This window comes from Chiloscyllium punctatum, chromosome 25, assembly GCF_047496795.1.
Source record: "Chiloscyllium punctatum isolate Juve2018m chromosome 25, sChiPun1.3, whole genome shotgun sequence".
Classification (NCBI taxonomy): Eukaryota; Metazoa; Chordata; class Chondrichthyes; order Orectolobiformes; family Hemiscylliidae; genus Chiloscyllium; species Chiloscyllium punctatum.
The window spans coordinates 13582151-13601591 of NC_092763.1; the positions used below are offsets into that span (position 1 = coordinate 13582151).

Genomic DNA, 19441 nt, shown 5'->3' on the forward strand with positions numbered 1-19441 from the left:
GGAAATCCAGCTGACGGGCAGGGTGGTGAGTCACTTCCATAATTTGAAGTTTCAGCCTTAACCTTGGCACCAATTGCCTGCAATTTGAGACACAATAATCTCCCAGAAAGTACGAATTGATCTACAGCTGGTTAAATGCCAGCAGTATAGGAGGATCTCCAGAGGTGTGTATTCCTGGCTTCCATTATTCAGTGATTCTCATTCAAGTTTAATCATGCACCGCAATCTGCTTCCAGGAAGTAATACGGTGTCAAATTGCTTCTAGGTGGGAGGTAGTGGTGATTTCCAAAGAGTCTACTGTCTACAAAGTTTACTGCCCGTCAGGTAACAGGTTCGCTCCTCTGGCAACCCCAGTTACATGCAAAATAAGCGCAGCTGGCTTTGAACTTAGAGAACGATAGGCTGCAGTTCGAGTTGTGCACAGAGAGGGCGCTGAGGGGGGCCTTATATCTGACACGTCCCTCCAGCAGCGTTCACTCAGTTCCCAACTTAGTGGAAGGACAGTTCTGAGCCTGGATTCCAGCAGGTGAGTGTTAACGGATCTGCGAGCAAATTCGTTTCTACTTTTCAGTTTCTGAATCGGCACAACAGTCGGCTGCATTTGTAAGCGTGCCCTTCTGTTCTTGTGAATCAAGTAGAGCTGTAATAGAATCTCATGTGCTGTGTTTTTGGGAAATTGAATATCGGTTGTTACTTTGTTTACCAGTACCTGATGAAACAAGTTAAACATGGGCATATAATTTAATACTAACTGAGGTTTACTATCTCTTCTTCAAGGGCTTTACGTGCAGTTTGTTTATTTCTAGGAATCAGCCGTGCTTTTGTCATCATAATTGTCTGATTTTGTATTTGAAGTTTTAAACGGGACGTGAACGGAAAATAATAATGAACTGTACATCGATTGAATAAGTTCTAGGTTAACCATAGTGCAGCACTTTATCACAGTCGCTAACATGTTCCTAAACTGCTCTCAGGAACATTAGTTAATCGCTTCCCATAAATTCAGTGCATTGTTTTGAAAGTGTAGGCGTGGGTTTCACTGTCTCGCAAGAGATGTTACTGGACCCCTGATGGGTCGTTACAAATGATATATAGAATGACTATTTTACGTATTACCGATTAGAAATAAACTGTCTTCCGTAGGCAATAGTCAGTTTTGGATTTTTATTAAGGTGGAGTTCTGCATAATCCTGTAATTATTCAGATATGTCACTGAAAGTTTACCTTCAGCTTGTGAAATTAGAATAATAGAACTTTACAGTGCAGAAAGTCAGTACTTCTTAGTAGTACCTGTTCACCAGAGACCTACCCAGCTAGTCCCATTCTCAATGGCCCTCTAGCTCCATCACATTCAAATATATGTCCAGCTCTCTTTTTGAGACCACCTATGGAGTCTGCTTCCACCACTCCCAGACAGCTCAGTCCAAATCCTAGCAACTGAGTAAATTCTCATCTAACTGCTAGCTTTCTTGCTGACAATCTTGAAATTGTGACCCCTTCTTATGACATACCAACTAGTGTAAACAGAATATCCTTCAAAATTGTTCATAACTTTGAACAGCTCCCTAAGGTTACCTCTTAACCCTCTTTGCTTCATGGAAATCAGCCCAATTTTTCCAATCTTTCCTTTATATTTAAAAGTCCCCAATTCCTGGTATCATTCTCATATATCCCCTATGAACTCTCTCCAGAGCTTTAACATCCTTCCTGAAATAGGATTGCCAGAATTGAACGCAATACTACAAATGTGGTCTGACCAACGATTTGGAGAGGTGTAGCATCACTTCATTACTTTTATACCCTATGCCTCTATTTATAAACCCAAGGATCCTATTAGCCTTATTAATAACTGTTTCAACTTGCCAGGCACCTTCAGAGAATTGTATGCGTGAACCCCATGATTCTTTGTTCCTGTACTCCATTCAAGGTTGTACCATTGAGCCTGTATTCTGTCTCCATGTACCTTCTATCAAAACACATTACCTCACATTTCTCTGCCACATGTCTGCCCATTTGGCCAATTTGTCACTGTCTCTTGAAGTCCTTCAATGTCATCCTTTACAATTCACTATTCTCCCTAACATCATAACAACTTTGAATTTATCTCTAACTTGTTTATATAAATCAGAAAAGAAAGGTCCCGACACTGACTCCTGGGGAACACCACTTTCAACTATTCTACAATCTGAGATACGAATTGCCACCAGTTCATGTTAGCTAGAATGTGAGAGTCCTTCATCTACAAGAGTAGATGTATGACCTGAAGAAGTGAGTGGTATGGCTACAAGAAACCAGAGTCCTATGGGATAATGACATCAATTGGGGTGATGCTGCGACAGTAGAAGGAATAGGAACAGATCTCGGGACTCTGTCATCAAAAAGGTGAGCAGTATTGCTGACAACATCTGAGGACTTTAGGTGAATATCGTCTTTAAGCTATATCTTTTCATTTTTCTCATTCTTACACTAACAAAATGGCACTGTGTTGCGTCAACAAATGAAAGCTTTTTTCCTATCTTGTATTTCTCATTGTAAAATACATGTGATAATAAAAATCATTCATCATTCAACGTAATCTACATGATGAAAAAACAGGCACATGAAAACTGTGACTTTGAGTATTTAAGTCTGGTTGAACCAGTTAATAAAATATTTTGAGGAATAGTTTGACATGTATTTGTGTTGCAGTTCTATGTAAATAATGCTCATCATTATTCTCTTTCTCACTCACAAGCCTACTTTCTTGCAAATAACACTAGTACAAATATTTAAAGGAAAGGAGAGATTGTAATATTATTGGTTAGTATGTTAAGATTACATAAAATGGATAAATTAGGAATATTTACATATATCTATGCAAATTTACATGTCATTGCAGGAAATGATGCAATATACTATGAGTGAGAAGAGTCTGATAAATCTGTGTTCAACCACTTAGCCTTTTTTCCTGTATTTGCCTTAGTCTACAGCCCCACATGATATGTTGGTGGTGACTCCATTGTCATGGATAGTTATTACCTTTTTTTGAAGGATGGTTAATTTCAGTGTCTTTGTGGGCCGTGAGTGACCAAGAAGGAGGACCTACTCCAGAGTCTACTAGCAGGTCACCAGGTTTCACTGGGTGGTCTTTGAATATGTCAGTAGTCGTCATGATATGGGGAAGATGGCAGCAAGGCTGGAAGTGGAGCCATAATTGACCAATTAAGTGGCTGAGTTCACCTCTCAGCAAATGACCAATCCATCCATTTTCCCACCGCTGATAAAATTGAGTGGGAGTGGGAAGAAATCTGGCATGACCCTGCCCCTAGCTCCTCACTGCTTTATTTTCTTCAGGCTTGCTGCCTCTCCCGCCATCTTCAAAATGCCATCTATTCTTCCTACTATTGATATGTACTCAATTAGATTAATGCATCATGGTGGTAATCACTGGGTTAAAAATCAGATGGATTGCACAACTGGGAGGGGATAATGGGTGACCCACCAGTCTCCTCATAAAATGATTCCCTTGTAATAAAAACGCATGGGGTAATGATGCAGAGCAGGATTTGGTCAGTCATGATTTTATATTTAATGGAACAAAATGTACTTTGGATGAGGGAGTTCAATGTCCACCAACAAAAGTGGCTCAGTAGCAGTACTACTGGTTGAGTTTTTCAACTGAGTTTGTGACAGGTGGAGAGGGAAAAACGTAATTGACCTCATCCATACCAATCTGCCAGCTGTCCTCAACAGTATTAGCAAGAGTGACCTCCGCACAGTCCTTGTGGAGATGAGCTCCTGCCTTCACATTGAGAATAACCTCTGTCATGTTATGTGGTAGTATCACCACAGGGGGCAGACTTCCAACAGAGTTGGCAACTCAAAACTGGGCATCCATGATAAGGCAGTGTGGGCCATCAACAGCAGCAGAATTGTACTCCAACACAATCTACAAACTCATGTTCTGGCATTTCCCCCACTCAACCATCACCATGAAGCCAGGGGTTCAAACAACACTGTAGGAGGGCATGCCAGGAGCAGCAGAAAATGAGATGTCAACTTGGTGAAACCAGCAAACAGGGCAACTTGTATACCAAACAGCAAAAGCAGCAAGTGATAGACACAGCTAAGTGATTCCACGACCAGTGGATCAGATCTAAGCTCTGTTGTCCTGCCATATCTGGTCATGAATGGTAGTGAGTGATTAAACAACTCACTGGAGGAGGAGGCTTCACAACTATCCCTATCCTCAATGAGGGAAAAGTCCACCACACCAGTGCTGCAAAAGCTTCAGCCTTAACCTTTTGCAATCTTCAGCCAGATGCACTGATCCATCTCTGCTTCCTCCAATGGCTCCCAGCATTACAGATACCAGTATTCAGCAAATTTGATTTACTTCATGTGATGTCAAGCAACAGTTGGAGACACTGGATACTGAAAATGCTACAGGCCTTGAGAACATTCAGGCAATAGAACTGAAAGCTGTGCTCCAGAACTTGTCGCTCCCCTAGCCAAGCTGCTCCAGTACAGTAACAACACTGGCATCTACCTGACAATGTGGAAAATTGCCCAAGTATATCCTGAACACACAAAGCAAGACTAATCCAACACTGGGCAATTGCTGTCCCATCAATCTACTCTCGATCATCAGTAAAGTGATGGATGATGTCACCAACAGTACTCTCAGGTAGCACCTGCTGAGCAATAGCCTGCTCAGTGACGCCCAGTTTGGATTCCACCAGGGCTACTCAGCTCCTGATCTCATTACAGCCTTGGTTCAAACACAGACGAAAGAGCTGAATTCCAGAGGTGAGAGTGACAGCCCTGCATTGGACAGAGTGTGGCATCAAGGAGCCCTGGAAAAACTGGAATCAGTGGGTATTGGGGCAAATTCTCCAGTGGATAGTCATAGGAAGGTGCTCATGGTTATTGGAGATCAGTCATCTCAGCTCAAGGACGTCTCTGTAGGATTTCCTCAGAGTAAAACTTAGGCCGAACCATCTTCAGCTGCTTCATCAATGACCTGCCTTCCATTGTAAGGTCAGAAGTGGGGATGTTCACTGATGATTGACTGCACAATGTTCAGCAACATTGTTAGATACTGAAGCAGTCCATGTCAAAATACAAGAAGATCTGGATGATATTCAGGCTTGGGCTGCCAAGTGGCAAGTAACATTCATGCCATGCAAATACCAGGCTATGACCATCACCAATAAAAGACAATCTAACCACCACCCCTTGACATTCAATGTTACCATCCCTGAATTCTCCACTGTCAACATTCTGGAGGTTATCATCAACCAGAAACTCAACCGGACTCACCACATAAACACAGTAGCTGCAAGAGCAGATCCCCAAAGCCTATCCCCCATCTATAAGTCAGGAGTGTGATGGAATATTCCCCACTTTTCTGGATGAGTGCAGCTCCAACAGCACTCAAGAAGCTGAACACTGTCCAGGACAAAGCTGATGACTTGATTGTCGTCTCATCCATAAGAATCCACTATCCCCTCCTCCAATGCTTGGTGGCAACAGTGCGTACTATCTATAAGATGCACTGCAGAAATTCATGAATGATCTTTAGAGAGAACCTTCCAAACCCACAACCTTTCCCATCTAGAAGGACAAGGGCAGCATATACATACACCACAGACTGCAAGTTACCCTCGAAGCCACTCACCATCCTGACTTGGAAATATATCACCATTCTTTCACTGTCACTGGGTCAAAATCCTGAATTCCCTCCCTCTGGGTATTGTTGGTCAACTTGCACCAGGAGGACTGCAGCTGTTCAAGAGGGTATCTCACCACCATCTTCTCTAGGGCAATAAGGATGGACAATAAATGCTGACCCAGCCAGTGACACCCACATTCCACAAGTGAGTTTTAAAAAAAAGAGTATGTGCTGCTTGCACCAACCAGCCCAAAGTTTCTTGTGCAATTATAGTGTCTTGACCTCCTGGCTACAAGGCCCAAGTTGAAGTCTTGCCTGCCTTAAATGTGTGTCAGAAATTGTCCAAACTGATTGAAAATAACTAGAACAGCCAGCTAATTCCAAACCTCCCTCTCCCTATAACCATCATCTAGAATTTGAACTTTAATCTCCATAAGGATTTTGTTTTCATACCAAGTAATGTTCATTCCTTCCATTATGTTGTCCTGTATTCAAGGATGTTCTGGATCCATCTTTGTCCAGGACTAGAACCAAAACTCTTTTCTTGAAACACGGGTGTTGCTGGCTGGGCCAGTATTTATTGCCCGTCCCTAGTTGCCCTTGAGAAGGTGGTGGTGAGCTGTCACCTTGAACCGCTGTAGTCCATGTGGTGTGGGTTGACCCACAATAACGTTAGGATGGGAATTCCAGGTTTTGACCCAGCAATAGTGAAAGAACAGTGATATATTTCCAAATCAGGCTTGGAGGGGAACTTGAAGGTATTCCCATATATCTACTATCCTTATTGTTCTGAAGGAAGTGGTTGTGGGTTTGGAAGGGACTGTCTGAGGATCTTTGACTTTTTGCAGTGTGTCTGATAGCAGCAGTGTGTACTGAGTGTCGGTGATGGGAATGAATGCTTGTGTTGTGGTGCGAGTCAAGCAGAATGCTTTTTCCTGGATGGTGTCCAGCTTCTTGAGTTGCTGTAGCTCTACCCATCCAGGCAAGTGTGGAGTATTCCATCACACTCCTGACTTGTGCCTTTTTAGATGGTGGATAGGCTTTGGGGAGTCAGGAAGTAAGTTACCTGCTGTTGTGTATGTATTATAGAACGAAAGTAGAAAGATCTCATCCTTCTGAAATGCTTTTATTATTATTGTCACTCTTTGTGCTCACTCTTTCCAAGAATTTTATAATTGTTGCAAGTCAGAGTGAGAGAGTACTGCCCCACCTGCAGGATGTTTGACTTGGCAGCAGCAGCTTACAACAAAAATCTAGAGTGATCAGCCATCAAGATTACATTTTTTTTATTGTGGCTAATGGCTTTGCTTTTGCTACTAGGTTAACTCAGGTTTCAAGTGTTCAGATCAAAATTAGATGCAAATGTGGGATTAAAAATCCAAGTTTAACTAATATTTTCAGTTAAGTCTTAGTGTTAATTATGTTTGGAAAGTTAAGTGAAGTAGCGATTCTTCTGGTCTGATGTCCTGGGACTTTCAGAAGTCTGAGAAAGTTGAAAATGGATACAACTTGTCATGGTAGAAATTATTATAACCACCGAGACAGATGAAAAATTAAAGCACTGTGATCTGTTTCAGGTTAATATGGCCTAAACTGCTCACCATGAGTTTACAAAAATCTGTTTTCACAGATATCATAAGCAAGAATTTAGTTGTGAAGAATTGGCAGCTCCTTTTTTTTTTAGCTGTGTTTCAGTTTGGTATGTTTATACTTGAACCCATAAACCATAATCCAGATTCAGGTGTGAGTTCCATTGCAGTATATAAACTCAAAATGTAGAATGACCCTGCAGTGCAGTATCGAGGGAGTGCTACAAGTTCAAGGTGCCCTCTTTTGGATGAGAAACCCAGGTCAACCTGCTACTCTTTCTATTTTGGAGGAGTAAGCTTTTTCCTTGTGGTCTCCGAGCTAAAATTTATCTTTCAACCAAAGTCGCTGATGAAAATAATTTCTTTGCAATGTGCAATTTTTTTTTTGGAAAAGGCATTCACAAGATGTGTGCGTCATTGACTGGGCTGCCATTTATTGCCCATCCCTAATTGCTCACAGAGCAGTTCAGATCCAACTACATTGCTCTGGGCCTGGAGTCATATGTGGGCCAGATCACGTAAGGATGGCCATTTGGGATATTAGTGAACCAGATGTATTTTTTCGACAATGGATTCATAGTCACCATTAGGTTCTCTATTGATTTTTAAACTCCACCACTCTTCTGTAGCAGGATACAAACCTAGCTTCCCAGAATCTGATTAGAGTCTCTGGATTGATAGTCAAGATTAGAGTGGTGCTGGAAAAGCACAGCAGGTCAGGCAGCATCCGAGGAGCAGGAACATCGACGTTTCGGGCAACAGCCCTTCTCATTCCTGATGAAGGACTGTTGCCCGAAACGTCGATTTTCCTGCTCCTCAGATGCTGCCTGACCTGCTGTGCTTTTCCAGCACCACTCTAATCTTGACTCTGATCTCCAGCACCTGCAGTCCTCACTTTCATCTCTCTGGATTAATAGTTCAACGATAATGCTACCAGGTCTTTACCTCCTAAGTTGGCTGCTGTATTTCAATACTATAATGGTAGCTGTACTTGCAGAGTATTGTATTGATTTGGAATGTGCTTTGGGATGCCCTGTGATTGATTATTGTAAAGTCCTCATTTTCCAGATCGCTAGCATCCAACTTCTCATGCAGTGATTTTGAAAAGGGGAATTCCAGACATTTGGGAGCCAGATAACGGGGACTTTGCTGTAATTGGAGAGCAACAGCAGGTCAGATGCATTACTGAAGCTAGTTCAAGATGTGTCTTTACTGGATCAAGGCAGAATCACTGACTGAGACAGTAAGGACTGCAGATATTGGAGGTCATAGTCAATAGATATGAGGCTGGAGAAGCACGGCATGTCTGACAGCATCCAAGGAGCAGGAATGTCAACGTTTTGGGCCAAAACCCTTTGTCAGGACTGGGGAGGAAGAGGGGAGCCCAGAGGTATGTAGAGGGAGGTGGGTGGGGCTGGGGAAAGGGTAGGTGGGATGATAATGGGTGGATGCAGGTAGGGGGTTATTGTGATTGGTCAGTGGGAAGGGTGGAGCAAACAGGTGAGTAGGAAGATGGACAGGTTAGGTCAGGGAGGGGGAGGGCTGGACATGGGAGGACGGACTTTGAAGCTGGTGAAGTCAATGTTGAGGCCATTGGGCTGTAAGCTTCCCAAACAAAATATAAGGTGGTGTTCTTCCAGCTTACATTTGGCCCTCACTCTGACAGTAGAAGAGACCAAGCATGGACATGTCACTGGGGGTTATGGGAGGGGGGGGGGTTAAAATGGATGGTAACCAGAAGGTCAGGTTGATTGACATGTGCAGAACACAGATGCTCCGCAAACCGGTCCCTGAGTCTGTGTTTGGTCTCCCTGATATAGAGGAGACCACATTGGAAGCAACAGGTACAATAGATCAGGTTGGATGAAGGGCAGGGGAATCTCTGGATCTGGAAGGATTGTCTGGGGCCTTGGATGGAGGTGAAAGAGGAGGTGTAGGGGCAGGTGTTGCACCTTTTATGGTTGCATGGAAAGGTACTGGGTGGGATGGAGAAGTTGGTGTGTTGAGTTGACAAGGGAGTTGCTGAGTGAGCAGTCCCTGCAGAAAGCTGACAGGGGTGGGGAAGGAAATATCTTTTTGGTGGTGGGGTCTAATTGTGGGTGGCATAAATATCGGAGGATGATGCTTTGGATTGAGAGATTAGTGAGATGGCATGTGAGCACTAAGGGGACTCTATCCTTATTCTTTTTTGGGTGGGGGGTATTTGAGGGTAGATGGAGGAGATGATGTTGAGTGCCTCCTTAGTTACTAAGGAGGGGAAACTATGGTCCCTGAAGTAGGAGGATATCTGGGGTGTCTTGGAGTGGACTGCCTCATCCTGAGAGCAGATGCTGAAGAGGCAGATGAATTGGAAGTATGGGATCGCATTTTTGCAAGAGGGTGAGTGAGAGGAGGTGTAGTCGAGATAATTGTGAGAGTGAGTGGGTTTGAAATGGAAACAGTGGCTGTCAGTTTAATAGTTATCTAGAAGTTAAACTCTATTTTTAATCCTCTGAACTTTCTCTTGGTAACTATAAACTTATCAAAACCAAAAGCCTCTGACCCCTCATACTGTAATAGGTACAGAGGAAGTGTCCATTGGATTATTTGATTATGTGTGAAATTCTCATGGAGTATGCTGTGTCTTGGATTCCACATGGTCCTGAGATACTACTCCAGTCTGCATTGCCCCTGTGACTATTGGCCATTGAAATGCCTGAGTTATGTTGGGATCTAAAAGGACTTTAGTAATTAGCTAAGAGATACACATCCAAAGATTGGCCATGTTAAATTGCCCATAGTGTTAGGTGCTTTAGTCAAGAGTAAATGTAGGGTAGGGGAATGAGTCTGAGTGGGTTACTCTTTGGAGGGTTAGTGTGGACTTGTTGGGCTGAATGGCTTGTTTCCATACTGTGGCTAATCTAATCTAAACTCCAGACTCTGCAAGATGGTTGGAACTGGACAGAGGTGTCTATTGCAAGATCATTGTGTGCATTCAGTAAATAAATTGAAGAGACAGAGATCTACTGAGCTTATCTGAACAGAGAATTCCCTAATAAACAGTACTGATGTTTCAATTTCCAAACGGGAAGTTACAGATTATACTGCCAATAATGTATCTCTTTTTGAAATTGCAAGTTGGAATTGAAAAGTGTATCAGGGAGGATTGCAAATATTGACTGCTCACTCAGATGTTCCTGTCTCTCGTGTTAATCTCAGTCTTTGTGTTCCTTTAATGCTTTTGACCGCAATGAAATTGTCCTCCATAGCTCTGCAATTTCTGTCATAAAGATTTGAAATAATGGACTGGATAATGTCCTCATATTAAAATGTCCTGTTTAAAGATTTGACTTTTGAATATTTCTGGTGCATTGTAAATTGATGACAATGAATACTTATCCCACTGATGAGAGCCAAACTGGAATTGTATAAAATAGATGTATCACAGCAAAGTGACTTTGAATTGTGCCGTAAAGGTTTTAATAATGCTTCACATCAACATAAACAAAAGCAGATTGGTATAATGTTTATTTTATATTATACGATTACATAAACAGTCAAACATTTTAAATGTTCTACTTTTATTAAAAAGCATGAATGTATATGGCTTATGTGTAAATTGAAAATGTCTAATTAGGTTTTTACATATCTTATTGCCGTATATTGCAAAGCTAACTTCAGTATCATAGATGGATTTATACATAGTTTTCTCATTCAGGGTAACTGGGCAGTTCTTGTGCACATTGAACCATGGATCTGAAGAGCATTAGTGTCTTTTTTGCTCTAATGTTATGGCAAAGTGCTGACTCAGAGATGCTAACCTCAGGTACGATCTCAAGGTTTGGAAACTGTACACTTAACTAAAATGTGCTCTTCAATTACAAAACTTTTGAAAATCTTTCATTTCAAAATTCCTCTTAAAAGATGTTGTTTTGTTCCAGTTGATCCACCCACAAACCTGCAGGTCATCGATCCTGGCTACTTGGGACCACTTCGCATGTGTTGGCAAGCTCCCACCAGTTTAGCCAACAAGAAATTATGTGTGCGGTACATGTTGTCCTATTGCAATGTCAATTCAACAAACTGTAAGGTAAAACTCATTGAAGATGAAATGTCACTTTTCCAACATATCAGAGAATACTTTTTCTATTTTCTATGTATTTTTAAAAACATCCATCTTCAATTAGAGCAGAAAACCCAAAGGGATCCATAATTAGTTTAAAAGCAGTGACGATAACTAACCAGCAGTTCCCTCTGCAATAATGCTTTAAGAAAAAGCTTCTGATATATATTTTCTCACATCTGCTTTGCTTCTTAATAGGACACTTGAGAATGTCCAACCCAGCATAAAATATGATGAATATAATTAGAGGCAATGGCATGTCTGCATGCCAGTTCCATTCCGTAGTTGGTCAGCTAGGACCATCCTTGAGACATGTAGTTAGAATCATCTTTTATTTTGTTTATTCCAAGTAAACCGAGATTAGTGAAGCTTTGGAAAACCCCAGCACAGAAATCAATTATTCTTTTGATTCCATCAAGTCAAATATTTTGGTTACAAATTGAAATGCAACCAGTTGATGCTTTGCATTCAGCATTCATTTGTCAACAGTGCACAAGATTGAAAAATGAAGCCAGAATGACGTGGTGGAAAATGTTTCCAAAAAGGACTCCAGTCTCAACAAATGAAGATACCAAGAGGACTTCACTTAAACCACCATTGAAGTACAGTTTCTAGAAAAACCCAGCTCTGCAGTGCTCCTCCATTTTAAAAGGGGATTATTTACTTCAGTGTTTGTTTTATGACTATTACAATGTTCTCCAATCAATTGACACCCTCACCCTGCGCCCCCCCCAGCCCCCACCATCCAAGTCCACAATGAATGTCAAATAGCCCAAGGTGGTGGTATGAAGTAGAGCAGAAGAGTTACCGCATATGCCGGACAAATATCTATCTTACAATGAATATAATGAAAAACAGATGATCAGGCCATCATGACACTGTCATATTTTTATGTTAGAAAGGACTGCACTTCAAAAGTACTTTGTGGATTGGGAAACACTTTGAAATGTTTCATAAAAGCTGCTATGAAAGTACAAGTCTCTGCGTGTCTCCTTTTCTTTCTTTTCTGGATAGTTTGCAGTCCATCCTTCAGGCTATTTTCCACAGTGCACATCTGTTGTACACATGACTCATTACTCTAGCTTTCCTGAAAACTTTTTTTTAATTTCAAAAATATACTTTATTCATAAAATATTTTGATGATATGTACAATTGGTTATGCCATACATCCATAAACATTCCATTTCTTGGTATACAGAGACAGTAATCATTCATATATACAGGTCTGTACGATTACATATTTAGCAGGGGGGTCAGGGGAGCCTCCTTACTCCGTTGGACCCCTGTGCTTAGGCAGGCAGACATTACACGGTGGTGTTTCCCCACCGCGCCTTGGCGGCAGCTGCCCCAAGCTTCAGCGTGTCCCTCAACACGTAGTCCTGGACCTTGGAATGTGCCAGTCTGCAACGCTCAGTCGGGGTCAACTCCTTCAGCTGGAAGATCAACAGGTTTCGGACTGCCCAGAGAGTGTCCTTCACCAAGTTGATGTTCGTCTCAGTGTGCATCCCAGGGAACAGACCATAGAGCACGGAGTCCTGCGTCATGGCCCTGCTTGGGACGAACCTCGACAAACACCACTGCATTCCTCTCCAGACTTCTTCTGTGTAGGCACATTCCAGAAGGAGGTGTGTGACAGTCTCGTCCCTCCACAGCTGCTTCAAGGGCAGTTCCTAGCTTTCCTGAAGACACCATTTTGAGATGGTGGTGCAATGAGTGAACTGCACTTTTACATCCTTGTGAATGCTATGGATGATAGGATGGAAACCTCTCTTCTGTCAGTTGTCATGTCTTGTGTGAAGGATTCCCAATATTATTCTAGCAGCTCAGAAGCCATGGTTCAAAACTGGCACTCGTGTGAAACTTAGCTGTTGCCGTTGGGGTAATAAATGGTTTTCTTCTGAACTTGGAGCTAAGAAGCTTGTCATGGTAATTAGCCAAGTCTAATAGAGGCAGCATGTTTTTGCATCATGTTGAGTAAATTGGAAAATAAAAATTATTCATTTTCTCTCATCTGATGTACTTTCCTTGTAGGATAAACACATTTGAATTTTGTTTAAGTCTTTCCTTTTCCTTAAATTGGATCTCTCATGTTCTACTGTGAACAAAGAAATGAAACTATGTGAACTGCAAATTTAAAAGTCTTTTTCATCACACATGAGAAGTGTTGAATGGGGATGCTTTTACCTTTTGAATCTGTGATTGATTTGCTTCTTTCTGACAGCGTGTGATCACCAAACAACTGGAGTACACTGACGGATTTAACTTTAACGAGGAAATAATAGTGAAAGTCCGGACCTTGGTTAAAGACCAATGTAAGAGTGCGATGGAGTTACAAAGTGACTGGGTAGAAATAATATACAGGCCACCCCTGGAAGGTAAAAACTCCATATAGAGTAGAATTAATGCTTCAACTTTCTGCTGTTGTTCTACAGTATGGCAAATGCTAATAACGCTTATTAATTATAAAACGTGCACATTCTGTTTAGAGATAAGAATGGAAGTATTTCAACTCCTTTTCAAAAGAAAAGGATAAGCGAATTAAACACACTTCTTCACTTAAACTCATCAGGTTCACTAGTCCTTTTGAGAAGGAAATCTGCCATCTTTACCCTTGGCTGGCCTATGAGTGGTACCAGACCCACAACAATGTAGTTGACATTTAACTGCCCTGTGGGCAATTAGAGTTGGGCGATCATAATCCAGCAGTACCTACATCCCAGAAACAGAATTAAAATGACACTGCTCTGCAAATTGCAGTCATTTAAGAAGGCAGCTCACCACTCACTTCTCAAGAACAATTAGTGATGGACAATATGTTCTCACTTTTTTTGTGTCACATGCACCCCATGAGTATTTACTTTCCAAATCATGAGACAGCTGGTTTAATTTTCCACTAAAACAGATCACGTGCCACACCTGTACAATGTGGGGTTCCATTCCAAACAAACTGGTAAATATCATGAACCAATCTTGATTTAACATCCAAATCCTAAAGGGCAATTTACATTCCAAAATACAAAATACTGGAGAAATTCAAACGTTCGGGTAACATCTATAGAGTGAGAGAGACAAAGTTAATGTTTCAAGTCTGATGTGGTTCTCCCTCAGAACGTTTTGGTAATATTCCTCAATTTCTGTTGGTCCAAGCCAGATGGCTGCTTAAACAGCCAAGACGTTCATGCTGAAAGTGAAATGATCGCCACACAAACAGCATGTGAAACATGAATGTACCCCGTGATTAGTAGTAGTATTACACAATTACTGGCTATAGTGTTCCCAATTATATCCAGAGGTTGGGATTCTGAACACGACCAGTTAGTACACCTGAGTCAAGGCACACATGGGAGATGTTGGACATACAAAGGTAGATAAATGCACAAGTGAAAGATCATATTAACATATGCACATATTGCCACACACTCTGGCTTCTACAAAGAACATCATTGACAGCCTTTGATAGTGGTCAGAAGCTAGTGCAATGCCAAATATTCCAATTGGAACAGGGAAGAGTGAGAGTGCATCTGAGATCTCTACTCAAATGTTCATGCACCATTGTTGTGATATGGTGTTAAATGGGTCTTCACAGACTACTAGGACGCCTCAAAGTCTTGGTTGGTTATACTAGGTTTAACTACCGTTTGGATGCTGCCAGTTTTTCTGTCAAAAATATCATGAGATCCCGACCCTTCAAATGAAGATGGATTGAGATTTGAAGATCAAGATGTCACAATCTTGGAAAAGAAACAAATGTTGGAAGTGGGAAAGCAAAACAAAGTGCCAGAGAAACTCAGTAGGTCTGGCAGCATCTGTACAGAGCAAAACAGTATTAATGTTTTAAGTTTAGTGACCCTTTGTCTGATGAGGATATGATTTGGCCTGTTATGTCAACAACAGCTGTGTGTAAGTGCAATTTAGCTAGTCCCACTTGCTCTGTGACCTTGCATCTAACCCTTCCAGTGGGAGCAATTCTAACCCTTCCAATGGGAGCAATTCCTGGGAAAGCAAAACTGATGTAAGAAAGACTGGTTTGACTGGGTTTGTACTTGCTGGAATTTAGAGTGTTGGGGAACCTCATAGAAACATATAAAATCCTGATGGAACTGGACAGGCTAGATGTGGGAAGAATTTCCTGATGTTGGGGAAGTCCAGAACTAGAGGTCACAGTCTGAAAATAAGGGGTAAGCCATTCAGGACTGAGATGAGGAAGAATTTTTTTCACTCAGAGTTGTGAACCTGTGGAACTCTCTCCTGCAGAAAGCTTATGGAGCCAGTTCATTTGATATAAGCAAGAGGGACACTGGATGTGACCCTTGCAGCCAAAGGGTTATGGAGAGAAAATGGGAGTGGGACACTGAGATTGCCTGGTCAGCCACGATCATATTCAGGGGTGGTTCAGGCTCAAAGGGCCAAATGGCGTACTCCTGTACCCATTTTCTATGTTTCTATTATTGTGCCTGCACCCGGCATGATTTTGAACGCATCCATCAAATCTCTCGAAGCTCTTGTCTGAGGAGAATAGTTCCAATTTCTACTTAACTGAAGTCCCCCACCCTGATAAATCTTTTTCTCTGCATTTTCCGCAGCCTTCACTTCCTTTATAAAAATACTTTGTCCAGTTGTGATAAAAAGTGCAGTGTAAATAAACATCGTTGATCTTTCTTTCCATTGTTCTATCTGATGCTTCCATTGACGTACAAAGTAATGTTCTTTAAACCTGGTTGCTTGAATGTACATCTTATTATTATGGAATGGAATACAACACATCCAAGCTATTTCCCAACATCCCCATTACAGTGAATAACCGGCCAAAATGAGATTTTTTGATTGACTTCTTGTTGCATGCACTTATGTCACAAATAACAGGTAATGTTTTCTCTTTCCTCAAAGGACATGCAGACTCCAAAGTTAAGGATTTGCAGTGCATAGTTTACAACTTGGAATATATGGAATGCCTGTGGCAGGATGGTATGGCTGTTCCACAGACTATCAATTACACCCTCTATTATTGGTATGTACCACTGTGCTGACTGCTCAATGAAATCGGTTTGTGTAAACAGTAGGATTTTGGTCTATTGCTCAGGCATCAAGAAAGAGATATAGAATTGCTTCTTTTGTTAATATGTCAAAAGAAGTCGGATTCATGTTGTGGTTAATCCACGAACTCCTGGATGTTGATTTTTGTCGTTATCAACAAAATGACACCATTTATCTTTATTCTCAAAGAATCTAGAGACCTTTTGTTCTGTGGATTTCCTATTCCTAATTGCCAGTTTAAATATAGTGCCAAGTTAAGGGATCTTTTAGACTTACAGAGAGAAACACTCAATGAAATTCTCCGAAATTAAGACTTGATCAATTTTTGCCGAAGTTCAGCCATGGCATGAATATCAAGTCCTGTCCATTCAGTGACTTCTATTTTTACTTACCAGGGCAAGGTGTTATTTTCTTTAACTATGGACCCTGTTTTGAGAAAGCAAGGAATTACTGAAAGCATCTTGTGTGTATAACTATGTGTGGACTTCAGAGGTTGCTATCGATTCAGAGAGGTCAATGATCAATCCTAACAATTTCACTCTCAGGACTTGAGTTGATGATTTAACCATAAATAGTCTTTGTAGTTAAGGATGCAGGGTGCCTCGGGCAGGCACTTCCTAGTTAAAGTACTTTCCTATATTGGTCTGGCATAAAATCAGAAAATAGATTCATTGGAAAAACAGACATCTTTTCGCTGATCATGTTACACAATAACACAAAAGGAAAGTGTTTGACCCTTCCCATCTGACGTAATGTTTTCCTCCACATAAGTCAACTAATTTAATTCTATTTACCTGCTTGCTTCTGTACTTTCATGTTGTACTTTCTAAACAACAAAATAATACACTGTTAAAACAATGAAATGAAGGTACTGTTTTGGGGAAAAATCCAATTTTTAGATTAGAAATTCCACTTCTTATGCTTCCAGCTGTAATTCTCCATCTACATTTTCGTGTTTTTTTTTTAAATGACCGGGCAGCACGGTGGCACAGTGGTTAGCACTGCTGCCTCACAGCACCAGAGACCTGGGTTCAAATCCCGCCTCGGGCAACTGTCTGCGTGGGTTTCCTCCCACAGTCTAAAGATGTGCAGGTTAGGTGAATTGACCGTGCTAAATTGTCCGTAGTGTTAGGTGAAGGAGTAAATCTAGGGGAATGGGACTGGCTGGGTTGCTCTTTGGAGGGTCAGTGTGGACTTGTTGGGCTGAAGGGCCTGTTTCCACACTGTAAGTAATCTAATCTAAAAACTTTGTTTACCTGTACTTCTAAAGACAGTCTTCATGACTGAAGTTAGAAAAATGACAGTATATTGTAAATTGAATATGTAAAGTGCCACAATGAATAGTTGTGGAGTTTTGTTTTGCATTTAGTTTTATCTCCTGCCTAAATCTTCTGCTGTAATTCCTAATAAATAAATAAATTAAATGTATTTAAGTATTTATGTTAAAAATAGTGGCTTGTAGATTTTTTGCATTAACTTGAGAAAATTTTAGGAATATGCACAGTAGATACCCATTAAACATTGTTACAGATATAGTTAATTTTGTTGCTGTATTTTTTAAATCGAGCATAGAATGCACTGCCTTCATTTTCATTTGTTTTAATTGACTTTTTTTGAAAACAGTAATTCTGCATGATACAGGATTCGCAGGATTCTTATTACCAATAGTGCCTTGCTTTGACTTGGACTCAGATTGCTAGAAACTCTACCATCATTTTTTTTTATATAATATTGACAGGCATGAAGATCTGGAGCAAACAATGCAATGCAATAATTACATTAAACACCACGGGCGTACTGTTGGTTGCCATTTTCAAAGTGATGATCTGATTGAATTCACTGATTTCAACATATGCATAAATGGCTCCTTGGAAATGGAACCAGTGAGACCAGCATACTTCACATTACAGCTTCAGGATTTAGGTATGATTATTAGATCTTTTTAATTCAGACATTTAAATCATTCATTTTGTAATAATTATTTGAAGGCAGGAGTGATTCATTCTGAATGCATTCCAACTGGCTTCAACAGATATTGAGCACATTGCCAAGGAGACATTAATGTCTCTATTCATCTCTAAATGTATAGGACTGAATCAAAGAGGCTTAACCAAGCGTAGAGCTGCTACCCCAATTGTTGAACCTTGGCTGACAGTGAAGGTTAGATGGGTAACTTGTTAGAACTCATTGAAGGACTTTCAACTTTTCCTGATCTCCTTTCAAGGGTGCTGCAGTTACTCAATTTATTTTTGAAGCAGACAATTTGTACTTATAAAAGAAATGTAGATGTGCCTACATTAATGTTAGAAAAATATATTGTATTTCCTATCAGCATCATGTCCCCAACCCTATTTGAAAAGAAGTATGAAGTTCTTTACATTTCCTAGGTGAAAGTGAGGACTGCAGATGCTGGAGATCAGAGTCGAGAGTCTGGTATTAGAAAAGCACAGCAGGTCAGGCAGCATCCGAGGAGCTGGAGAATCGATGTTTCGGGCATAAACCCTTCATCAGGAATGAGGCTTGTGGGCCGAGGGGGCTGAGAGAAAAATGGGAGGGAGGTGGGGCTGGGGTGGAGGTAAGGTAGCTGGACATGTGATAGGAAGATGAAGGAGGGGAGGAAAGGTGATAGGTCGGAGAGGAGGGTGGAGCGGATGGGTGGGAAGGAAGATGGACAGGTCAAGACACGGTGCCACGTTGGAGGCTTGGGACTGGGATAGTGTGTTGGGGGCGGGGGGTGTGGGAATCGAGGAAACTAGTGAAGTCCATATTGATCCCGTGTGGTTATGCCCGAGACATCGGTTCTCCTGCTCCTGAGATGCTGCCTGACCTGCTGTGCTTTTCCAGTCCCACACTCTCGACACTTTGCACTTCCTAGCCTACATTTGTTCCGCAAACAATAATGGTTACAAAAAGAGCATTTATCATATCCAGAATCTCTCTCATTTATACCAGGAATTCCAAAACAATAATTTCCAGAAGTTATAGATGCTGCTTGTTTCTGATCTGGATGAAATCTGGGTAAATATTTGCTCTGCCTACTCGATTTAATTTAAGGGAGGCATG

At 41.2% G+C, this 19441-nt stretch overlaps 1 protein-coding gene across 2 annotated transcripts in view; it reads left to right on the forward strand.

Annotated features, from left to right (window-relative positions):
* Positions 1-485: 485 nt before the first annotated feature.
* LOC140495705 (interleukin-13 receptor subunit alpha-2-like) overlaps positions 486-19441 on the forward strand; it is a 30136-nt gene continuing 11180 nt past the window's right edge. Inside the window, exons 1-6 of one of the 2 annotated variants that reach the window (XM_072594708.1) lie at positions 486-526; positions 10940-11047; positions 11163-11311; positions 13566-13719; positions 16232-16352; positions 18117-18301. In XM_072594708.1, coding sequence (XP_072450809.1) covers positions 10972-11047; positions 11163-11311; positions 13566-13719; positions 16232-16352; positions 18117-18301 — 685 coding nt within the window. In that variant the 5' untranslated portion in view covers positions 486-526; positions 10940-10971. Of the gene's footprint in view, positions 527-586; positions 604-10939; positions 11048-11162; positions 11312-13565; positions 13720-16231; positions 16353-18116; positions 18302-19441 lie in introns of those variants that run through there. The other variant, XM_072594709.1, reaches the window with a different exon arrangement.